This window comes from Lutra lutra, chromosome 4, assembly GCF_902655055.1.
Source record: "Lutra lutra chromosome 4, mLutLut1.2, whole genome shotgun sequence".
Lineage (NCBI taxonomy): Eukaryota > Metazoa > Chordata > Mammalia > Carnivora > Mustelidae > Lutra > Lutra lutra.
The window spans coordinates 143,732,886-143,754,169 of record NC_062281.1 but is presented as its reverse complement, the minus strand read 5'-3'; the positions used below and the strand labels follow the sequence as shown (position 1 = coordinate 143,754,169).

The 21,284-nt window shown below is 43.2% G+C and overlaps 1 protein-coding gene across 6 annotated transcripts in view; it reads left to right on the top strand.

The window, feature by feature from the left end:
• The window catches only part of AK4 (adenylate kinase 4), a 68,152-nt gene that overhangs the window by 37,719 nt on the left and 9,149 nt on the right, over positions 1 to 21,284 (top strand). For 5 of the 6 annotated variants that reach the window (XM_047725072.1, XM_047725075.1, XM_047725073.1 and 2 more), the window contains one exon: positions 1,107 to 1,226. The exons of the other annotated variant lie outside the window; for it this stretch is intronic. In XM_047725072.1, the coding sequence (XP_047581028.1) occupies positions 1,107 to 1,226 (120 nt within the window). The remainder of the gene's footprint in view (positions 1 to 1,106; positions 1,227 to 21,284) is intronic. 6 annotated transcript variants of the gene reach the window in all.

The following is a 21,284-nucleotide window of genomic DNA, read 5'->3' as shown; positions in this document are numbered from 1 at the left end:
CTTGTTGAATGGATGTTTGTTCATAGGCAGGTTCAGCCACATTCCCCAATGTGGTTGTCTCTTGGCTGTGGTTTCCTTCAGCATTCCTGAATCAGCATCATTGGATCTGACTTTGAGATACTTGTCCAGTAGTAGTAATCCTGTGTTATGGAGCTCTTCACAGCCCATGTTTCAGTGTTGAAGTTGGAGTTAGGAGTGTAGACTCAGCCTGGGGAAGGAAAGGTTCTACCTTAAATTCACAGTGAAGGTGGGGACAGTGATTTTTGAGCTTTTTCCCCAGTAACATAATTGTGCTTTATGTCTTTACAAAAACATAACTGGCCTGTCAAGAATGTGTTCTTAGTGGTTCATTCTACTCTCCAGTTCTCTGGAGAGTAGAGGACTTCATCTGGTTTAAAAAAAAAAAAAAAATCAATTCCTAGAAATTTAACAGGTTTAAACTGATAATTTGTTCTGCTGAACCAACTCACGATTTCCACATACAAGAAATGGTTATTTTAAAATAAGATAGAAGCGTTTTTTTCTCTAATTTTAAAAAATTCATATCCTTTTATGAACTTGGCAGTCCACTAATAATAATGAGTTGCTTTTACAACTGTGTCAGCAAGGTGCCATTTATTTATATTGAGGTTCATCAAAAGAAGAAAACCTGCTTGTTATCCAGCATTCTTTCTAGAAGACCAGTGGGGATGTTTTCTTTTGGTCCCTAAGGAATGGTTGTGCTTCCCAGTGCTCCTTTAGTCTTCCATAAACCATGGACCATGTCACAGATCACATTTCCTTGTTGTCTGAGACTGTTAGGGAGCTCTGTGTCCACTTTGGGGCTCTCCTCTGGGAAGGTACCAGGACTTCTAGACTCCATCTTTTGTTTCCTGCTTCTATCTTCTCTGCTTCATTTATGCTTTTTTGTCTTGTGTATCTTCAAAAACCACTTTTATAATCCTTTGGGAGACAAATCGGAGACAGGGCTGCTATTACTGAAACTAGTATTTTAAAAATTAGCTCCAGAGCTGCATTCTCACAGGGAAGAATGGGAGAGGAGGCAAAACTGTCAGAAAGGAGTCCGTAAGCTTTTTTTTTTTTTTTTTTTTTTTTTTTTTTGCTAGAAGTTGGTGATATGGCAAAGCAGTCCATAGAGAAGGGTCTTTTGGTTCCCGATCATGTGATCACACGCCTCATGATGTCGGAGCTGGAGAGTAGACGCGGCCAGCACTGGCTACTAGACGGTGAGTTGAGCCCGCGGGTAAGCTGGACCTCTGCGGATAGCGGCTTATGCACACTCCCTTAACTTCTTAAGGGAGCGCTGCAAAATACTTTTTCTTCTCAACTTGCAGTCACTTACTTAAGCATCTTCCAATCTGGCGACATGCTAGGATCCCACTGTGGTGAAGCTGTTGTGCTTCTATGTCTCCAGACCGTCATCCCTAGAGCCACTGACCGGAAGCAAACCATATACTGAATTCCCATCATTGTTCCAGTTTCAGTGGTGCTGGTTGTTTCCGTCACTAAGTGGTCATAAGTATAACTTATCTTAAATCCCAGGTTCCCATGTTCGTAATAGGCCGCACAAATTAAAACCACGAGTTACCATTTTTTATTCGTCAGGTTAACAGAGATAGAAGATTTGAAAGTCTTTTATTGAGTGTGTAGGAAATAAATACTTTGAGAGTATGTAACGGGCAACCGTTGGAGGGCAGTTGAGCAGTCTTTGTACTTCCTGACTCAGCAGTTCCATGCCGTCTTTCTTCCTAAAGATGTATCATCAGAGTTGTGTATTTTCAGCATTATTTGTAAACAGCAAGACACTGGTAACAACCTAAGTATCCATCATAGGGATGCCTCAAACGTTGGTATGTCCGTTAACCAAATAATGTATACCTCTTCGTGGGCATGGATAGACCTGTAAGGTGCTGTCACGTGAAGACGGCTAGCTACAGGAGAGTGTATGTCATGTCCTCTGTTTATGTAAACACGGGAGGATGGTATGATATTATTGTATACACAGATAAATGCATGCATAAGCAATCTTTGAAAGGATATAAAAAATACCTCATATATCCTTTGATACTGTTTGATTTTTTTAAAAAAAACAGTAATACCTGGACCTGATTTAAAGACTCCGTTTAGTGGTTCCTAAACTTTTTAGGCGTGTGGGCCCCTAGATGACAGCTGTGATATTTCCCCTAGGAGAGGCATGCAGACATTCACACATAACATATTGCACAGTTTTATTCTTCATGAAGCTGAAATTAAGAATCTTCTACTTTAAGTTGGCCCATTATTAAAGGAGAAAAAAAATGGACTGATGGATTATTTGTCTTGTTCTTAAATAGCAAGATTCCTTGATATGATGAAAATAGAAACTTGATGAACACGCTATTTCCTAGGAGCGCAGAATGGCAGATAGATTTATCTGTAAGAATCTTCTTTCCATTGCAGAGCAGTTGTTTTTAGTTCCCACAAGGCACTCAATTCTATCTTAATTTGGTGAAACTGAAGCTTCAGCAAGTTGGGACAGGTGAAACCTTGGTGTTTGCCAGCCCCAGGGAAGCCAGAGGCATTGTCCTACAGTTAAACTGATTGCCTCTCTTTCTCTTAAACTCTGGAGCCATGAATGTTCATAATGACTAAAATGGTAGGGGGTAGGTTCTTTATGCTATATCAGTGTTTCTCAAAGTATGTAGTGCGCAGTGTTATTAATTTCTAGATAAGAAAACAGACCTTGTGTCAAGTTGAATATTAAAAATGGCTAGCATTTATTGATTATTTGCTGTGTGCAGGCATTGTTCTGAACATCTGATACTTATTGTTTATTCAGTCCCTACAATAACCATATGAAGTATATACCATTAATCCCCATTTCATAGATGAGAAAACAGAGGCTTTAGGTAACTGCCCAAAGGTAGTAAGTGTCGAAGTTAGACACGTTTTCTTTACTTAACTGTAATATGACAGTGCTGTTTAGCTCTTCACAGAGGGAGACATCATGAGGCATCTTCTGCATTGATTTGATATTAGAATCCACCCCCTTATTCCCAATCCCCACTGAGACCCTGCAGGATTTGCTCTGTGGAGCATTCTTTGTGAAAAGTGTTTTTTAACATATATTCCTCACTTTGTAGGTATTCTGAAAAGTTGACTATAACATGGATCGTATCATTCTATAATTTGAATTTGTTTTTTTTTAAAAGATTTTATTTATTTATTTGACAGAGAGTGATCACAAGTAGGCAGAGAGGCAGGCAGAGAGAGGGTTGGAAGCAGGCTCCCTGCTGAGCACAGAGCCTGATGCGGGGCTCAATCCCAGGACTCTGAGACCATGACCTGAGCCGAAGGCAGATGCTTAACCCATTGAGCCACCCAGGCACCCCTAGAATTTGGATTTAGATGTTTGGAACTTTGTTCTCATGCGACTGGAGGGAACCAGAAGAGAAAAGCTATTATGGCCTATGGAGGGTATGCTCTTAGTCGTTAAGTCAGTAATAAATGAAGCTCCTGTTCCGTGTCAGAAACTATTAGGTGCTATTGATACAATATGGATACATTGCTAGGACACTGTCCCCATTCCTCAAGGGGCTTCTATCAAGTGTGTAAAATAGTTACTGATAGCATAATGGAAGCATATGTATGTGGTACTCTGCAGACACAGAGAAGAAAATTCTATTCTAGCAGTGTGGGGAGGGATTGGAACAACTTTATGGAAGAGGAGAAGGAGTAGAGGTTCCACAGGTTGATGAATGGGGTTGGAGGGCAGATACTCTGCCGAGGGGCAGGTGGACTGGGGAAGAGAAGGATTACGTAGCTTAGTATTTTCCTGGGCCTGTAAGCAGAGGCTGGCAGGGTTGAGAAGTCCCTGAGCGGATGGTGTTTGATTCCATACAAAGATGTTAGAACTGGAAACTGTTGAAACTTCGAGAAGTTGTTGAGAGTTGGTGAGATTTGTGTTTCAGAAAGACTGTTCTGTTAGCCTAGAGGAGGGAGTAGGTGCTGGGACAGGGAGGAGCTGGAGACTAGAAGCCAAGTAAGAGACTTTTGGAATATTTGGACCAAGGGCAGGTTGAAAGCCTGGATTTGAGCAATGGCAGTGGGATGGAAAGGAGATAATGGATTGAAGGGGAAGAACTGACAGGAGCTCTAATGATTGAGGTTAGCTGCTGCAGCCCTGGTGTTTTCTTTTATTGCCTTCTGATCTTTGAGCTTTTTGTGTCTGTCTGTCTGTCTGTCTTTCTTTCTTTCTTTTTCTCTTTCTTTTTTTTGTAAGATTTTATTTATTTATTTGACAGGCAGAGATCACAAGTAGGCAGGCAGAGAGAGAGAGAGAGAGAGAGAGAGGAGGAAGCAGGCTCCCTACTGAGCAGAGAGCCCAATGTGGGGCTCAATCCCAGGACCCTGAGATCATGACCTGAGCCGAAGGCAGAGGCTTTAACCCACTGAGCCACCCAGGTGCCCCTTTTTGTGTCTTTCTTGGCTGTCGTCATCTTCCCTGTGCTTCTCCAGGCCGAGTTAAATTCTCTACGTGCTACACGTGGACTCCCACAAGGTAGTCCTACAATACTCGTTCTGTAGGGGCCTGCCAGGATGCGTGAGCTTTGATGCTGCCACATCTTGACTGGTTTAAATTCTTTCATTATGAAGCTTGTCACCTTGTGAAGCAGACTTGGTATAAACAGAAAAATCTGTTTTAAAAAAGGATCATCTATGTGAAACTTCTTTGGCAAGGCAGTTAGTGTCTCATCATCATGAACCCCAGTTGGGTGGCAGACTGCCCACTTGAGTCCCATCTCTGCCATTTACTGCTGATTGGTGACCTTGGGCAAATTCTCTTACCTCGGTGGGCATGTCATTCCTCATTCTCTAACCAGCATTAGGAAAGGGTCTGTAAGGATGACGTCAGTGAATATAATGTAATGTCCTTAGAAGAATGCTTGCCATAAAATAAGAGCTCTATAGACAGGATATTTTTATTATTATTATTTGTTCCACTTGATATACAGGTCCCCAATGTTTTGTTTTGTTTTGTTTTGTTTTGTTTTTGTAACTAAATGAAATGTCAAGTTCAGAAATAGTTATAAAAAAATACTCTGTGTGAAGTTGGAAGTCAATGTCAGTTACGGAATGCTCCCCGTGCTCTGCTTTTGCTGTAACTTTCCTTCTCAGGGTGAAGAAGTGAAGTTCCTTTACATCACAGACCTGTTTTTAGCGAAGTGCGTCAGTATCCTTGCTGATTTCATTTGTATCTTTCTCCTTGAGGACCCATCTGGTCACTTTTTTCAGTTGTGATTTTCCTTTAAAGCTCTGGAATAAATCCACTTGGCAAAGTGAGGAGTGTTAGGAATGCCTCGTTCTGTGTTCAGCCTTCAACTCCTTATGTTACAGGCCACATGCTCCGCGGAGGACGTGCCTGTTGAGTGTGCTAAAGGTGATTGAATGTGAAAAGGTCAAGAAAGGAATTCTGGATGACAGATGACTCATCATCTTGGTCCATATGTCTGTAGAGAGGCATCTGCAAATGGTGGGTGGAAACAAATAGAGTGGATGCAAGCCAAGGGAAGGCTGGAGGGTGGGGTGGGTGGATGGGGTGGCTGAGTGCTCTATGGCTTGGTCAGCTATGGCCTTGCTAAAAATAGTTCCTCACTACCTTACCTTTGCAGTGTACCTTCCATCTGGGGAAGAAGCACTGCTTTATGTGTGTCTCTCTCTCTATACACACACACACACACACACACATACACACACACACACACACACGTAGTGGGTGTGTGTGTGTGTGTATGTGTGTGTGTGGGTTTTTTCTCCTTTTTTTCCTCTTTCCCCCTCTTTCTTTTATTTTTTTAATAATTCTTTTATTTTTAAAATTTGTTTTCAGTGTACCAGAATTCATTGTTTATGTACCACACCCAGTGCTCCATGCAATACGTGCCCTCCACAATACCCACTACCAAGCTCACCCAACCTCCCACCTCCCGCCCCTTCAAAACCCTCAGATTGTTTTTCAGAGTCCATAGTCTCTCATGGTTCATCTCCCCCTCCAATTTCCCCCAACTCCCTTCTCCTCTCCATCTCCCCATGTCCTCTGTGTTATTTCTTATACTCCACAAATAAGTGAAACCATATGATAATTGACTCTCTCTTCTTGACTTCTTTCACTCAGCATAATCTCTTCCAGTCTCATCCATGTTGCTACAAAAGTTGGGTATTCATCCTTTCTGATGGAGGCTTAATACTCCATTGTGTATATGGACCACATCTTCCTTATCCATTCGTCCGTTGAAGGGCATCTTGGTTCTTTCCACAGTTCAGCGACTGTGGCCATTGCTGCTGTGAACATTTCTCCCCCTCTTTTTTTAATTTCCTTGGAAGTTTAATGTGTGAGAACAGTTCTAAAAAATAGTATTCTTTAATTTTTAAGACAAATATTCTACTAGAAGAATGGAATGTGCTGTAAGCCTTGTAATTTTATTATAAAACCATAGTTTTTGGTTTTGGCTTTTTTTTTTTAAGTCTCATATAAAGAGAGTATTTACTGCTTACTAGGTGATCTTGAGATGAAATCATAGGTAGAAAACAGTAACCATCTCTTTAAAACAAATATAAATTCTTCACTTTTTAAAAAAAGGACTGGCAGCTGGGTGGGGCTAGTGGGTAGAGGTGTTAGTAATAGAGTTTTTCATTTCTAAATATGCCTGCCAAACTGTGTATTTAAACAGTAAACCTTCAAGTTCTCAGACTCAGTCCCAATTTATCTCCAGGTAACAAAATGTAACAGAGTTGTCTACCATATGATTTTAGGTGAGGTGTCAAAATATTTCAGATTTGCTGTCAGAGTTTGGTTTCATAAAAAGAAGCATTCAGTGTTGGCATTACGAGTGGAATATAATTTAAACCCTTCGTTGGAATAAAGGTCCCTTTGGAAGGAGAGTCGTCCTTTGGTCCGTGGTGGTATGTTCCCGCTTGTGGTTCTGTGCAGTTTCCAACACGGACTGACTGCTGCTCTCTGTAGATAATTCCGGGATTTTTACATCTTACTTATTTATTTATCTTAAGCAGAAGATCAGAGCTGCTTGAATGTGTGTAGTGTTTGTGTGTGTGTGTGTTTTTCCTGAGGGTTAAATGATCTCTGACCCACGCTGTTTCCAAGGTATGTCCTTGTTCAGTCTTGGGTAAGCAAGTAAAAGGTGGGTGCTAGGGGACCAGACTGGTGGCCGTGTAGCCTTAATAATCTTCTCCAAGATGAACATCCATCAGGTTCTGTTTTAAAACAGACTTCACCTTTTTTTTCTTTTTTATCATGTTCTTAGAAGAAGGAATTATAATACCTGAGACCTATGTTTGATTATACTTTCTAACATGCTTATTAAATATTCAGATATTCTTAAATGATACTAAACAGAATCGTCATATGGCTTGAGTGGCACAGGAAGAGACAATTGCTCAGCAGGGTTAGGTTATGCAGAGTCATGCTGGTGACACCTGACTTGAAATAGAGGACACTCTCCTCTTGTCATAGATACACCCTTACCCAAAGTGTGGCGCCTGTTCAGACTTCATGTCTAGCTATTGATTCCATTAAAGCTACTGTGTCCTCTTTGTTAATGGTCGCAGGCGATTGTACCAGCTGCTTTTGGTTCTAAGCATTCATAATTCTTCCTACAACTGAGCGTTTCTTGAGCACCGTCCCTGTGCGGGGCACTACCAAGACCCCACAGCAGAGCAGCATAGTGGGCGGACCCGCCGGCATGGCATTTAGGATATGGTGGTGATCCTTCCCAGGCAGCGAGGATTGTCTTTGGTTTCTATGATTTACCTCCAGACTTTAAGAACTTTGTTTTTATCCTATGACTTCCCTACATTCAAAGAATCTGACTGAAGAACATGGCAAAGCCTTGGGTCTCTCCTCTTGTTCATTTGGTTGGATTCTTTCCTGAGACCTTGTCCGACCCATGTCCATTTCTGGTGGCTTTCTTCTGATTGATCCCACAGCTGCTTTGGGATGAGAAACAATTTTAATGTAGTAGGCAACCCTGGCTGTGTTTATTCGCTCTGATTTTGGAGACTGACTAGATTTTAACAGGGGCCATATGGAAAACATGTGTATACAGAGATATTTGAACACACTCTAGAAATACTTGGTTCAGAGATCAAAACACAGATCGAGCGTACATTTTTTGTGTGTCCCAGGGAGCTTGGCGTTGGTCTGTCTAAGGCGGGTATAGCATGCTTTCTGAGCTTACTCCAGGAGGAGCAAATGCTCCATAAACACTTGCAGTCTAGGACCCTGGGAGCCCCCGTGGAGGGGGTCAAAGGTGAGAGGTAGCCCTGAGGAGGAAGGAACTGACTCTGTCAGGCAGCTCTTAGGAAGGCTTCCTGGAGGAGGCGATACCAAGAGCTAAATTTTGAGAGTGAGAATAAACACACCTTCTAGGTGGAGGGAGCATTGTAAGCAAAAGGTGTAGAGGTTTTAAACAACAGCAGATAATTGGACAGCCCTAGAGCTTGAAAATGTGAGCATGTACAAAGTCAGAAAAGTGGGTGAGGGCAAAAGTTAAACACTTTGCAAAATTCAAAAGGAGGGCATTGAATAAACATCAAAGTTAATATTAGATATGAGTTAGAAAGAAGTTTAAAATGTAAAACTTCAAGTTGGAAGGAATAACTTATTTTTTAACTTTCTAACCAACAATTTAAAATTAACTAGACTTTTGTTTTTTGTTTGTTTTGCTTTGTTTTTAAGTGGGCTCTCCATCCAACGTGGGGCTTGAACTCATGACCTTGAGATCAAGAGGCAGTGTGCTTACTTGTGATCTCTGTCTATCAAATAAAAAAAAAAAAAAAAAAAGAGGCAGTGCACTACTGACTGAGCCACCCAGGCACCCATAAATTAAATAGATTTTTAACATCGTAAATTTAGACCTACTTTAGTTATTAAACTAGGATTTCTCTCTATTTGGGCATGTCTCATACACTTAGAGATACGCTTAACCCATTTGCTGTTGCCACTGAATTAGAAGTCTAGTCTATGGCCATACCATCCTGAACGTGCCCAATCTTGTCTGATCTCGGAAGCTAAGCAGGGTCAAGCCTGGTTCGTACTTGGATGGGAGAAGTCTATAAAGTAAGGCACAGTGATGAAACTATCTCCGAATTTTAGATGGTGGGGGAGCTTGCTTCCCTAATTCATGAAACCAGTATCGGGAATTGGATGAATTATGAATATTCACCCATAGCATCTGAGGGATCCTTTGCTAGTTTAAGTATGAAGCAATTACCGGGCGTTTAGTACACACAAAGCAGCATACCGAGAAAGCAGTAATGTGGTGGGAAAAGCATGGACTTGTAACTCTTACTTGAACATCGTTATGTAATTTATTAACTGTGTAGTCTTGAGCAAGCAAACTTAACCTTTTTTGGATTCTTTCTCCTCATCTGTAAAATAGTGCATATGGCATTGGTTTGCGAGAATTGGCTGACAAATGCAGAACTCTTAGTGGAATCCTGAAACATAGTCGGTGGTCAGATGGGTTATTACCGATATTGTATATACATACAAACACATACTGACAAGGGCATAGATGTCAGAACTTAGAATTTCATTAATAAACGGCTGAGAAATTTAAAAGGGTCATTTTAATAAATAAAGATCCTCCTATTCATCCCTCACTAAGTAACACCTGAGGAAACTATAGCTAAACAAAATTCCCCAGCTTCCATTCAACTTTACCTAATAATATAAAACAATAATCTAAAACTCTGTTAATTGTCCCATCACTAGTAAGAGAAACGCAGATTTTGGAAAGATGAAAAAATTAATTAGGGTAAGGAGAAGAGTTAGATGTGACAAAGTGCAGGGAATTTTATCTTTTTTACACTGTCCTTAAAAAGTAATACATGAGATTACTGTAAAACATTCAAGCCATATGGGAAAATGTGAGGAAAAGCAACTGGTCACCTGAAACCCCACTAGCCAGAATGAATCAGGGTTAACAGTTGAAAACCATCATTCTAGATGCTGCACATACGCACCTAGAAGTGTGTAAGGATGGCACCATACTTTGTGTACTTTTATTAAAAGTATTTAACTTTGCTCAAAATTTTAATAGTAGCCAAGCTAAAGTGAACCTGAAGGAATTCTTACTGAATGTCAGATAAATCTTTCTTCATCACCAGGGATGTTAATTCTTGCAGGAACTCTTGAAGATTAGGAAAGCCATTAAGAGATCGACATACTTGTTTTTTATTTCACATTTCAGATTGAGACAGAGAGATACTGTCTTTCTGCAGTGAACAGTAAGAGGATTAATATACTTCCTCCCACCTCTTCTCCCCTCCCTCAGTCTCCATTTTCATTGGCTTTTGTTGCAAAAATTTATTACAACTTTTCTGCTGTACCTTAAATTTCCTAGTTTGTTTGTTTGTTTGTTTGTCCTACATCTAAAAGATGTAAATGGATTCTGGGCTCTGATTTTTTTTTTTTTTTTACCCATTGCCACATCTCTGTTCCTTTTGTTTTGATTAATCCTTTGGTTAGATCTCTGAATAGACGAGAAACCATCAAATTATACACTTTAAATGAGTGAATTGTTCTGCATGTGAATTACATCTGAATAAAGCTGCACTACTTTTAACCACGGCTTTTCCCTTCATCATTACCTTGGCTGGGTTTTTTGTTTTTTTTTTAGTTTTTTTTTAAAGATATATATTTTTTAAGATTTTATTTATATATTTGACAGAGAGAGAGATCACAAGTAGGCAGAGAGAGACGGGGAGACGCAGGCTCCTTGCTGAGCAGAGAGCCCGATGTAGGGCTCGATACCAGGACCCTGAGATCATGACCTGAGCCAAAGGCAGAGGCTTTAACCCACTGAGCTACCCAGACGCCCCTTGGCTGGGTTTTATTGGATGTTTTCTTCCCTCCTAGAAGAGGGCTCATGAGGTGTGGTGTTCCCTGAGTTCTCATGTTTGAAAATGTCTGCTCATCGGTCCGCAGTTCAGCTGGCCATCATACTCACCGGGCAGTCCTTGTGCCCTTTGGAACTTTGTAGCCATTGTTCCATCTTCTTCAGGCCTGGGTTATTGCTCTGGAAAGCCCTAAAGCCTGTCTGACTTTTTTAAAGATGATTTTTTTTTTCTGTATAGACTTCCTGAGAAATTGTTTCTTCATACTTGGAGTAAATAGACTGCCTCCCTGTTGTCTTCTGTCCTCCCTCCTGTAGGTAGTGTGTCCTTTTGATCTCCAGCTCTTGCCTTTGAAGGAGCTGCTCCTGTATGACATCTTTTTCATCTTTTTGTTCAATTTTTCTATTTCAAGGATGCCAGTTCTATCGGATGTTATATTGAATAGTCCTTGTCTTTATCATATTTCATTTAAAATTTTCACACTTCGATGTTTCCTTTTGTCTTTCTATATGTTCAGACCTCTTCATTTCTCGAGGGAAGGGGAGAGCAGAACTGTGTTTCTATCCCATAGCCACTTGAGAATCTCTTTACTTTTTTATACGCTGTGTGTGCTGATGATGCAGGACCTTTGCACTTACTGTTCCCTCTACCTCTACACTGTCCTGGGGATTGCTTCATTCAGATCTCTACACCCATATCCTCTCCTCTCTGGGTCCTAGCTGTACCGTCCTCACTGCCTGTTTCATTTGTTCTTCCTACCTTAAAATGTGACTTACGGATTTACCTGCATATTTGATATTTTATACCTTCCTATACCTACACGTGTGTTTGACACGTAGAAAAAGCCTTATAAATACATGTCTGATGATAGAGGTGTCTCACCTGCAGCCGGTAGCTGGGCCATGTCAGGGATACGGGGCTTCTCTTCTTTTATTTGGGATAAAAACACGGGCCTCTGATGGAGTCATTTGCAAATTCCTTTTGTCTCAATTGAGATACAGTGGGACCCATTTCCCCCTAACTTATTTATATGGAGACTTAGGTTCAAAGAACAAGTAAACAGGAAGGGCCTTTCAGCAAAGGATTTACAGTGAACTGCTCCTTCCTCAATGTAGTAGGCATCTTCCTTTACTGGGAAAAGGTTCCATGGTTCTAGTATAATTTAAGAACAGAGATGATAAGCCACAAGTTTCGTCTATACCCTTAAACAGGAAAAATCATTACGCGGATGCCAGAGAATCTCGAAACCACTTGGAGATTTCCCCAAGAATCCCTACCTAATAGGAATTCATCTTCTATTTCCCTAAGCCACTTTGAAGATCCCAGTTTATGGTTTAAAAACAAATTTTCTGTAGTATCTATCTTCTGTCAGTGGATCCCTCAGTAGTGATGATAGCATATCTAAGTTTTTAAATCATTGACTGCTCCTTGAGAGCAGGACCTACTTATTGCCAATCTAGGATACGTAATAGAAGAGTTCCAGGTGTTCCTGGAAGATTGCAGTGAGGAGGAAGTGGGTCCCAAGCTTTCGCTTAGCCAGAACTGTGGAACTCACCCAGTGATACAATGTAGCTTCATTTCTGTTTGCCAGCATCTGGAGCCCAGCTGTCTCTTACTCTTTTTACCATCTGTTAATAAAAACCAGATGAAGTGGAATATGGAGGTCTTGGATACACGTACAAATAAATATTGTGCCAAAGATAAGGTAATTATAAGATGTAAGCCAGAAAAGGCCCTCATAAAACGGGTTTTGATGGTGATTAACTTTAAGTTGCTACTGAGGCTTCTAGCTGGTGGTATGAACAGTTTGAACGCCTCTGGGTTAGGGAAGACTGTGGAAGAATAACTGCCTCCTTTCAGCTGTAATCACTCAGTGATTAATTGTGATGGACAATGGCTTGCATATTTGCAACTTGGTTCTCGCTTTCCCACCAGCTAGGAAGAGATGGATGGTCAGAAGCAACCGTGTTGGCCCTAGGTCCTAATAGACGTAGGAAGGGGGCCTGGTGTTGTGTGGCCTTTTCACAAGCTGCCAATCCCAGGCGGAATTTGGAAGTTGCCCTTCAAAACTGCCCTTTTATTTTCATCACGCGGAGAGGGCTTGCTTTTCTGCCTGGAAATGTGGTGGTGGACTCTGGCTCTGTGCCCTTCCTCTGGAGGAAAGGCACTCCAAATTAGAAAAACAGAAGTGTCCTAGTTCCCTCTTCCCTTGTTGCTGTGGCACCTCCTGCTTCGGCTGCCCTCCCTTAGGTTCTTGGCATGGCTCAGAGGAGTAGGTGCCAAGGCCCAGTGGCCAGCACTGCTGGGAACATACCATGTCAGGGATTTAACGACATCTTCCTGCATATGGTGAATCTTTTTGGTGGGGGGGAGTGTCTAAAAAATAACCTCTAGGCACCCTAAGTAGTGATATATAACACGATGAATTTGGGGAGAAATTTAACTGTATAAAATTTCAACTTTCAACATGGATTGGCTATTTGATTCAGCAGGGCATAGCAACCTTTCTAGGCCGGATTAAGAGACAAGGGTGGGGGCGGGTAGCTTAGTCTGGAAGCAAGAAGTAGGTTTTCTGTACTCCTGGAGAGAAACTGTGTGATAAGCAGCTGTCATGTGTAGTTAAAGGGAGGAACACAAACTCTGTGCTTAAGTGGGTTCTTTATTATCCTTTACTGATTGGATTTTCTGGTTTCCTCAACAATTAATGGAATCTGTTCACTTGGATTGGGTTATCTAAGGAAGCTGGAATTCTGCTTTAGTCATTTAGAAAACATGTCTTTGAGGATTACTTTTAGTAAAAATAAAAGCATATCAAAAATTTATTGCAGCTCTCGCTAAATTGAAGAATTATTCATGCTGCCACCTGTTGACAGAATTTGGGTGTGCATCTAGTCCACTTGGTCAGTAATCCCTGCCCACCAGGAACACCATATCCGCATGGAATCTGACTGTGTCCCGGGGCACATCGGGAATAAGCACAGCTCCAGCCCTCAGGGAGATTGAAAAAAAAAATTTTTTTTAAGATTTTATTTATTTTACAGAGAGAGACACACCGAGAGAGGGAACACAAGCAGGGGGTAGTGGGAGAGGGAGAAGCAGTCTTCCTGCCGAGCAGGGAGCCCGACACGGGGCTGGATCCCAAGACCCTGGGATCATGTCCTGAGCCAAAGGCAAACGCTTAACAGCTGAGCCACCCAGCCACCCCGGGAGCTTGAAGTTTTTAATAGGGGCTATAAGCAAGTGTGTTTAAAGATGAATACACACCCACAGCTAGAATGGCAGATTCTCTTGGGTCCACCAATGTAACCATAGCTTGTCTAGTCTAAATCACTTAGAATGTACTTAATGTATGTCATCTAAGTACTTTCATGTTGAGAATGTCTATTCTTATTTAGATGAAGACTTTTGGAGCACCTGGGTAGCTCAGTTGGATAAGCATCTGACTCTTGATTTCAACTCAGGTCATGCATGATCTCAGGGTTGTGAGATGGAGCCCCAGGTTCGCTCTCTGTCTCCATCTGCCCCCGCCCCCCAGCCCAGGACATGCGCACATGCTTTCTCTCTCTCTCTCTCAAGAAACAAAACAAAAAACAGATTTTCCATCAAAATATTTCCATGGATCATTTTTTAAGTTCCCTATCTTCTAATTATTTGTTTCTTTTCAAATCCCAGTATCCTGGCAATTTGAGGTACCAAGGAATTGAATCTCATACCCTGAGTAGATCTTTAGAAGAGAAGGCGGATCAGTGTTAACCAGATGTTAACTAAATGTATTAAAGAGGAAAATACGGGGGCGCCTGGGTGGCTCAGTGGGTTAAAGCCTCTGCCTTCAGCTCAGGTCATGATTTCAGGGTCCTGGAATCGAGCCCCGCATCGGGCGCTCTGCTCAGCGGGGAGCCTGCTTCCTGCTCTCTCTCTGTCTGCCTCTGCCTACTTGTGATCTCTGTCTTTCAGATAAATAAATCTTAAAAAAAAAAAAAAGATAAAGAGGAAAATACCCACATTTTCCCTCACCAGAGTCAACATGAACATCTCATACCCTAATACAGGGACATTCTTGGTTGATAATCATTTTCCACTCGTCTTCATATTGTGCTCCTCTGACAATATATTCATTAAAAAAAATATGTATGGCTGGGTGAAGACACTCTACTGAAAATGGTTTAAAATGTGCTGGTCAGACCACACCTTCTCTGACAGTCTGTTCTTGGTGGCTGATGAATGTGAGAATTACATCTGAATTACTTTAATTTTCTTGGCCTACCTTGAGACCCTGATATAAATCACTTCAAAGGATGCTGCCGTTGAGGACACAATTTCATAGTGTATGCCCGGAAGCCTTACATTTGGATCTGTGCGCGGAAGCATACTTCTGTCTGGAGAGTCTTGTAGACAGATCACTGCTGCTCCTGTCTTCCCGGAGCCTTTGCCTTAGGTCTGGCCAGGGTGGTGGAGAGCCCCTCTCCAGGACCTGTGATCCCCCAGGCCTGGGACTCTGCACCCCAGACTTCAGTGAGAGCCCCAGCCCATTGCCAGGGCCTTTGTGTGAGGCCTTTGTGATACCTTCAGAGACTAGGATGCCACACCTGCTCTGGAAATGACACTGTCTGAAGCTCGTCACTTCTAACTGTGCCTTTTATGTCTGTGATCCTTGGTTATTAAGGGAAAGGTACGTCATCCCTCGGCGTCCTTTTTTCTTCTTTATCCTCTTTTCTTTCTCTGTTACTGATTCCCCTCTTCCTTCCCCCTCGTTCTTCACTTTTCCACCATACCCTCTGGACTCCTCTTTCCTTACAGCCTTCTCCACCATCCCCCTACACTTCCTCTGACTCCTTGCAGATACTCTCTCTACCTTCGGCCTTAAAGAAAACTTGGGTCTCCCCTTGGAGAGGAGGAGGAGACTTATTCTTCCATGTGAATGCAGCATGTTGGGTCATGGTGGTGCTACTAGTCTGTCTCCCCACTGTTCCTTTCTCTTTATCCTTCGTGTCTTTCTTGTTACTAAACTTGCTCTCTGTCCTCTTAACCTCCGGTCCCGCATCTCCTCATTTTCCTCCAGTGTTGGCTTTTGGCCCCATATGCCACTCCTCCCCCCAGCTTTATACCGCATGCCAGCCACTGTGCTGGGATTTATATATACTAATTCGCTCATTCCTCACAACTTTCTGAATTGGACATGACTGTGCTCATTTTAAGGTACTGAGAGGTGGGTAACCAGGGTCACAGTGTCAGTAGGTGGCGTAACTGCAGGGAAAACCCAGCCAGTTTATCTTTGGAGTCTCTGATCCTCTCTGCTAAGCATTTTCCCTGGTGTGCTTCAAGTCAGTGCAACCTAGATGCCCATCAGTTGGCGGTGGGTTAAATGATGGTACATGGCCAGCCGTGGGGTACTCTGCCGTTCTCAGAGTGAGAGAGCAGTATATATGGTGTAGGAAGAACCCTCCAAGATACATTAGAAGAAAGAAGCCAGGTGCTACACATTTGTTTTGTGTATGTGTGGAGAGAACCCAGTGTGGTTGTGCCTGGGGCACCGGGCCGTGCAGCATTTTGATTTCTCAAGCTGCCTCGTATACAGACCACTGCAGTCACCACAGGCAGGCGTTTCTCTTAGGCTGTGTTTTTTTGTGTGGAGGGAAGACAGCGTTGAGTGGTACATGGTGTGGGATTCTGGGAGTCAGCCCTTGGTTCTAATCTAGGTTCCTCGGTTCTTCTGTGTGTGGTTTTGCGCAAGTCATTGAACCTTTCTGAGCCTCAGTTTTTATAACTTTAAAATGGGAATGATACCCATGTGCTGGAATTCTTGTGACTTTTCAGACAATAGTTATTTACTCATTCAACAAATACTTATTCAGCATCACTGTGTGCCAGGCACTGTTCAAGACATGAAGGATATAGTGGTAAACAACTATAAAAGTTCTTCCCTCATTTAGCTAATGTTCTGGTGGGACTAGAAACACTTGCAAAATAAATCATATCCAGCAAATGATGTTGAAATCTATAAAGAAAAAAAGAGAAACTGAAGGGAGAGGACTAGGGATGCCCTGGGTGCAGTGGGGTGCAGTTCAACAGGACGGTTCACCGATGAGACGCGTCGTCAGCCAAGACTTGTGGGAGCCGAGGGTGTACATAGATACCCGAAGCAGGGGTGGGTCACGCCAAGGGTCCATAAACTGAGCGTTTAAGGTGGGAATGGACCTGCAGGTTCGAGAACAGCAATGATGTCAGTGTGGCTGGTACAGAGTGATGGAAGGGGACGTGAGGTGAGAGGTGACAGGACAAAGAGTAGGCCTTCTAGGGGCACCTGGGTGGCTCAGTGAGTTAAAGCCTCTGCCTTCGGCTCTAGTCATGATCCCGGGGTCCTGGGATCAAGCCCCTCGTTGGCTCTCTGCTCTACAGGGATCCTGCTTCCTCCTCTCTCTCTCTCTGCCTGCCTCTCTGCCTACTTGTGATTTCTCTCTCTGTCAAATAAATAAATAAAAATCTTAAAAAAAAAAAAAAAAGAATAGGCCTTCTAGGTCCCTGCACAGTTTGGGCTCTTCTTGGGAATAAAGTTGTTCCAGCACGTTCAGGGGTGCTGGGCAGATAGGAGCTGGGTGGTGAGGGTGCTATCAGGATGCTTTGATCTTTTGGTTGAGGTGAGGTATGTGGGGTGACATTTAGGATCCTTGTAGTAATCCTTTTTTATACTCGTGGAGGAGGAGTGTTGTAGAGTGGGCACTGGCAAGACCAGAGACCTAAGTCGTGTTCTGCCGCTGTCCCCCCTCCCCCACCCCGCGGTGTGCCAGCTCCCTGGTCAGTTACACCATGGGTAGTGTGTGTTCCTGCTGCACATGCCTCACAGGCTTGGTGTGAAGAAATGTCTGTAAATGCCTGTAAACAGGAGACTACAACACACAGCTGTGTTTGTGGAGTTGCTGTTGGGACGTGGACTGAGAAGCCATGAGTCCACGTTCTTCCCAAGCAGGGTGGCCTCGTCTGGGAATGTTTCCCAAAAGGAGGCGCTCACTTGTTGGGAAAGACAGCACACGGCTGTCCCCTTTCTTAACTTGGATTCTGTGTAACAATTAATATAGCCTGTGTGTGGGTTAGTTGCTGAGAACTTTCCTCTGGCCACTGCCTCAGGATACACTTGGACTGTCAGCTGCTTAAGGCTGAGCCTTTGTGCCAGATTGGCCAGTCTGTTTAACTCGAACTCCGATGAAAGCTTATCATGATAAGGTATTGAACTGGATCAGGAAAGTCGGCTTCCAGTGCTTCCTGTTATACAGGAGTAGGTGACCACAGGGGCAGTCAGGAGAGTGGGAAGCTTGTGGCAGAAGCTGGCCTGGGTCGAGCTTCCTTTTGAGTGGGGTGGGGACCAGAATGTGTGGACTGTGTGGCTGATCACTGGAAGGGCTGAGGTGTCCTTGTGTGGCAGAGAGCCCAGAGCACCGGGGACTCCCTAAACCAGCGCATCTAAGAAAAGGAATTAAATAGAGGCAAGTCGTGCTTGTGCACAAGCACAGGGCAGCATTGCTGTCTTGTGACATAGGGAACCAGCTGGGCTCCCAGGAGTGCTCTATCAAGAGCCACAGCTGCCATTTATTGAGTGCTCACTATGTGCCTAACACTTTACATCTCAAACATTTTACAAAGATTGCCTCTTTTAATCCTCAAAAGAGTCCCATGCAGTAGGCATTACCTTTTGTTACGGGCTGAGTTGTGTCCCCTCCCTAAGTTCATCTCTTCCGGTCCTAATTCTTAGTACCTCATAATTCAGCTCTTTTTTGGAGGTAAGGTCACTAAAGAGGTGATTAAGTTAAATAAGGTCTTGAGGGTGGGCCCCAATGTAATATGAGTATTGTAGTGTCCTTATAAGAAGAGGATTTGGATACAGACACCCACAGAGGACGAGCCCTGTGGAAGACACAGGGAGAAGGCAGCTATCTGCAAGCCAAGAAGAGAGGCCTCAGAAGAGACCACCTGTCCTGACACCTCAGTCTCAGACTTCTGGCCTCCAGGACTATGAGAAAACAAATTTCTGTTGTTGAAGCCACCTGTTCTGTGAGAAAACTAAGGACCAGAGAGAGATTACAAAGTCTAGTGGAAGTTCTTGCTGTCAGGGCTGGGCAGAGCTGGGATTGATGTCTGGTTCCAGAGCTTGTGCCCATAACAAACATGTTCCACTGAGCCCTGAGTTTCCTGGCTTACACCGTGGCTTCTCCTCACTTCTGAAAATGCAGCTGGCGCCCGGATCTTTGACTAGGCTGCTGTTCTCACTGTTTTCCTGTACTCTCTTGCCTGCCAAACCACTCTCTGTGGAGGTAAGACCTAGGCTGGGAATGGCATGAACAGGTGACTTGAGATAGGTGGGGGCTTACTGAGTCTAGGAGGGTTAGCCTTTGGGAATTTCCTTCCCAGTTCTCTTGCCATGAAACCGAGGTCAAGAAGACTCTCGTCAAAGTGGTTTGGACCTGCTTAGAAGTGCTGTTAAACCTTCCCCCAAATGGGATATGTACACATAGTTAATACTGCACTTGTGGTGTTGCTGTCATTGGGAAGTTTGGCCAGAGTCACCTGGATAACTTTCAGAAAAATACCTAATTCCTGCTCCTAGATGTTCCCTTATAGGAAGAATGGTACAAAATCTGGGCAGTAATGAGCTCTCCCCCTCCCACCCCAAGTCTCCCCTGATAATGTTGATGTGTGCCATCAGATGGAGAACCTTGAAGTTGAGGAATGACTTATTTCTCTTGTTAGTACTTCTAAACCATTAAAATGGTTGCATTCTAACAACATTAACATCTTAAACCATAACTCTTCCATTTTTGCTTTCATTGTAGGCTTCTGTGTTTTTCTTGGTCTTTCAACTTTAACCTGTTTTGAGGATGGGAGGATATGATGAGAGCCACTGTCTTTTTTTTTTTTTTTTAAAGATTTTATTTATTTATTTGACAGAGAGAGAGATCACAAGTAGACAGAGAGGCAGGCAGAGAGAGGGGAAGGGAAGCAGGCTCCCTGCTGAGCAGAGAGCCCGATGCGGGACTCGATCCCAGGACCCTGAGATCATGACCTGAGCCGAAGGCAGCGGCTTAACCCACTGAGCCACCCAGGCGCCCGAGAGCCACTGTCTTAACAGAAGACCTCTAAGCCACCAGAATTAATGATTCTCTGGTCATTAGCAGGTCTGAATGTGAGCCCTAAGGTAGACACCACCTGATATTTTTGAAATAGGTTCCTTCTGAGTTCAGCTTTTCATACACAGTTGCATTTTCCACCCATTCCTCCAGAGGGCACCAGAGTTCAGAAACAATTGCGGGGCTGTTGGGCCGACTGGACTAGGAAAGTCCAGGAAAGACCTGGAAACTTTAGCCATAAGGATTTGAGCTTTTATTTGTTGGAGGAACTGTCATATTCTTGTTCAGAGCTTCTTGTTCTTTCCTAGTGCTTTATTCTGCTTTCAGCCTCTATCCAAAGGATAAAGAACAGTGTTTTCTTGTCAGGATAGTGGCCCTAGAACCCAAGTCCAGGGCCTGAGGCCGGGAACTTGGGTCTTTAGAGGAGTGAACCCTTAAATTCTTTTGCACACTTATCAGTGTTGACTGCATCTTCAAAACAGGGATTTGTGTGAATTATATGCACATACGATTTTATTAATATATACCTTATAAAATGTACCATCCAAATGGAAGCTAAAAAGAATGAACAAAACAATGCAACATAGGTTCTCTTTTTTCTGTACTCAGTGAGAGTTACTTTGGAAGTCACTGCTTTTGAAAATAGTTTTTCTTTAAAAAGGGATTTGGGGGAAGAACATAGAGATTGATCTTGGAGTGGTTTTGGCCACAGTATCTAACTCAAGTTGTTAATTTGAAGCCTTCAGGAGGAGTTGGTTATACAGGGAAAAGGCAGGACATGGCAGTCAGTGAGAGTTCCTTCTGTAGAAGGCTCACTGCCCTCTTTGCTGGGATTCTATGTAGAATGTGCGAGGCACAGTATCTGAGGATGACAGAGGGAGTAACGTGTCTTAAATCCCATTTCAGGAAGCTTGTCTTCTAAAGCAGACTGTGGTGCACAGTGTAAGGGAAGGTGGGCTACCACCTTAGACTTAGCAGAGGTCCCGACTTGCCACCAAACTTCCCTACAGCATCTCCAGTCTGACTTGCAGTGAGCTGTTGGGAGGGAGGTGGAGAAAAGGACCTGGTTGAGGGTGTCCAGTATTCAGTAAGGAATTTGGTGGAAAAAATAAAGGAGGCGGGCATGGTTTTATCTGGACTCTTCTGAAACTCCTTGCCCATCACCCAGCCTAAGTTGCCATAGATTGAATTGAGTCCTGAGGGCCCACCTGGGGCCAAAGCTTGCTCCTTGGCGACCCAGGTAGTATGACTTTGTTATCTACCTGGTAGCTATCA